The 2,378-nt window shown below is 52.1% G+C and overlaps 1 protein-coding gene across 1 annotated transcript in view; it reads right to left on the bottom strand.

Moving 5' to 3' along the window:
- Positions 1-6: 6 nt before the first annotated feature.
- cdipt (CDP-diacylglycerol--inositol 3-phosphatidyltransferase) overlaps positions 7-2,378 on the bottom strand; it is a 4,432-nt gene continuing 2,060 nt past the window's right edge. The window contains exons 2-6 of the mRNA XM_015393546.1: positions 1,343-1,477; positions 1,050-1,203; positions 898-979; positions 744-825; positions 7-610 (exon numbers count right to left, since the gene is read on the bottom strand). Of these exons, the coding sequence (XP_015249032.1) occupies positions 468-610; positions 744-825; positions 898-979; positions 1,050-1,203; positions 1,343-1,477 (596 nt within the window). The 3' untranslated portion in view covers positions 7-467. The remainder of the gene's footprint in view (positions 611-743; positions 826-897; positions 980-1,049; positions 1,204-1,342; positions 1,478-2,378) is intronic.

Raw genomic sequence — 2,378 nt, 5'->3', positions numbered from 1 at the left:
GCCCTCTGACCTCAGGGTTAGCTAGCCCTGAAAGGCTCCAGGAAACCAGAGGGGTCCCTCTTTCCCCTCGTTTTATTTCTGGTTGTTTCTTTCGGGTCCCAGCATCCGGGTCCGGGTTCTGATCCGGGTTCTGGAACAACGAGCCAACATGGTGGAACATGACAGGAACCCGACAGCATGAAGCAGACAGAACTTCAGAACCGAGGAAACGATTCAGAACCAGATGTTCTTCAGCATCAATGAACGACTTCTAGAAATCAGAGCGGGTCCAGGAGTCGGCGCCCCCTGCTGGCCGGAGAGGTTCTGGGTGGAAAACGGGTCCAGATGGTCTTCCTCCTGGAACTGTTCTGATCAGAGTCTGATTGGACCTTCTGGTTCTGATCCAATGATCAACCTGCTTTAACAGGATGGAACATAAACATCACAGAGCAGAACAGGAAACCCAGCCCCCCCCACACCCCCCTCCCTCAGTGCTTCTTGGCCGCCATCTGGCGCTCGGCGGCGTCCATGGCGGCCATGTTCTGGGCGGCGGTGACCAGGTGCACCACGCTGATGGCCGACTTCAGCAGACAGACGAGTCCGCAGACAACCTGCAGCAGAACCAGCCAGCCTGTCAGAGACACAGGAGACGGGTCAGCGCCACGCCCAGAACCCCTGTGGTTCTGGTCCCAGCCGGAACCGGGTCCAACAGGAAGACCACATAAGGTCAGAGTTCAGCGGCTGGTTCTGCTGGGTTCTCTCACCTGCAGGGTTCTCCATGTGGTGCAGGACGTAGAGCAGGCAGTAGAACAGCTCGTTCCCGGCGCACATGACGAACAGAACCGGCTGAAACAAACACAGCGGTTAAAGGTTCTGCTGGGACCCGGAGCCGCGCCGCCGGGCCGGTTCTGTTCTCACCTTGGAGGTGTAGTAGAGGCGTAGAACCGGGTTCCCCGACAGGTCGATGCTCTTATGACTCCCAGATCCCTTCATGGTGGAGCTGAACAACAACCACAGCGTCAACACATCCAGAACCAGAACCAGAACCGGTTCTGCTTGCTGCAGCTCACCTGTGCAGGTGCAGCCAGTGGCTGGACACGTCCAGAACCATGCTGAGCTGGAACAGGAAGGCGTAGGACGGGTAGAGCAGAGCCAGGTTGACCAGCAGACACATGGTGGCGCAGCGGTCCGTCAGCATGTCCAGCATGGCGCCGAACCTGCTGGCTGAGGGACGACAACCGGGTCAGTCTGGACCATTCCCCGGTAGAACCGGGTCAACTACAACCTGCAGAACCAAACCCTTCCCTGCTCCTCAGACAGGCCGAGGCCCGGTTCTGGAGGCGGAGCGGTTCTGGACACCTACACTGGTTGAGCAGGCGTGCGGCGTGGCCGTCGAAGGCGTCCAGCAGGGCGCTGAGCAGGTAGCAGCAGACGGCGGGCCAGGGGCAGCAGGGCATCAGGTAGAAGGAGAGCAGCGCCAGCAGGACGCGGCTGTAACCTGGAAACACTCAGACACTTTACCGCACGGCCGGCGATGATGTCACAGCGGGTCAGATAACCTGGAAACACTCAGACTTTACCGCACGGCCGGCGATGATGTCACAGCGGGTCAGATTTATCCGCCAATGGAAGGGGGCCACGGGTCGGCCATGTTTTAACCAGCTCTTCTCAGTGGGAAAGACAATATGGAGGCTTTGGCTGGGGGGGGGGGTCAGGTTACCATAGCTACAGACGACGCCAGCGTCGTCATGAAGGCAGTGGAGCTTAAAGAGACGCTAATATTCCTGTTTATCCGTCTAATTTGTATTTTCGAGCGTTTATTTATCTTTTAACTTGTTAACCGGCTTTAATCATCAAACCTTCAGCATTTTATGGACTAAAATCATCCTTTGAAAATCAAACAATTTTAGATTCTAATTTAGACAAAAATCATGAAAAATCAGGAAACCAGCAGGTTATAGAAACATGCAGGATTTTCCCGCAGCTGGAAGAAAAGAGGAGTTTCTCTGAGTCCTGATGACGCCATCATTAATAATATCATCATCGCATATTTTCACCAAATGGTGAAACACTAGTGTCATTGCTGAAGGCAGCATCTCTATGTTCATTTAAATTCTTAAATTAATGTCTTGTTTTTTTGGGATTTTGCTTCCACTGATTTAAAAATCTGTAAATTAGACTTTTTTTCCTTTGTCTTGTTTAAGTTAATTGATTTCCTGTAAATAATTATTTTATTTGTTTTTGTTGTGAGAATGCAAAGTGGAGATTCTTATTTGAACTTGTAATTAGTGTTCTGATCAATAAAGCTAAAAAAAAAAGCCTCTACTTCCTGTTTATTACGGCCGTGACGACATTAGGGCTCTGTTCGAAAACCTAGGACGCATTAGAAGACCGGATTC

This window comes from Cyprinodon variegatus, unplaced genomic scaffold (assembly GCF_000732505.1).
Source record: "Cyprinodon variegatus isolate N-32 unplaced genomic scaffold, C_variegatus-1.0 Scaffold24, whole genome shotgun sequence".
Taxonomy (NCBI): Eukaryota; Metazoa; Chordata; class Actinopteri; order Cyprinodontiformes; family Cyprinodontidae; genus Cyprinodon; species Cyprinodon variegatus.
Note: the sequence above shows the minus strand (reverse complement) of the source record. Positions and strands in the feature narration are given on the sequence as shown.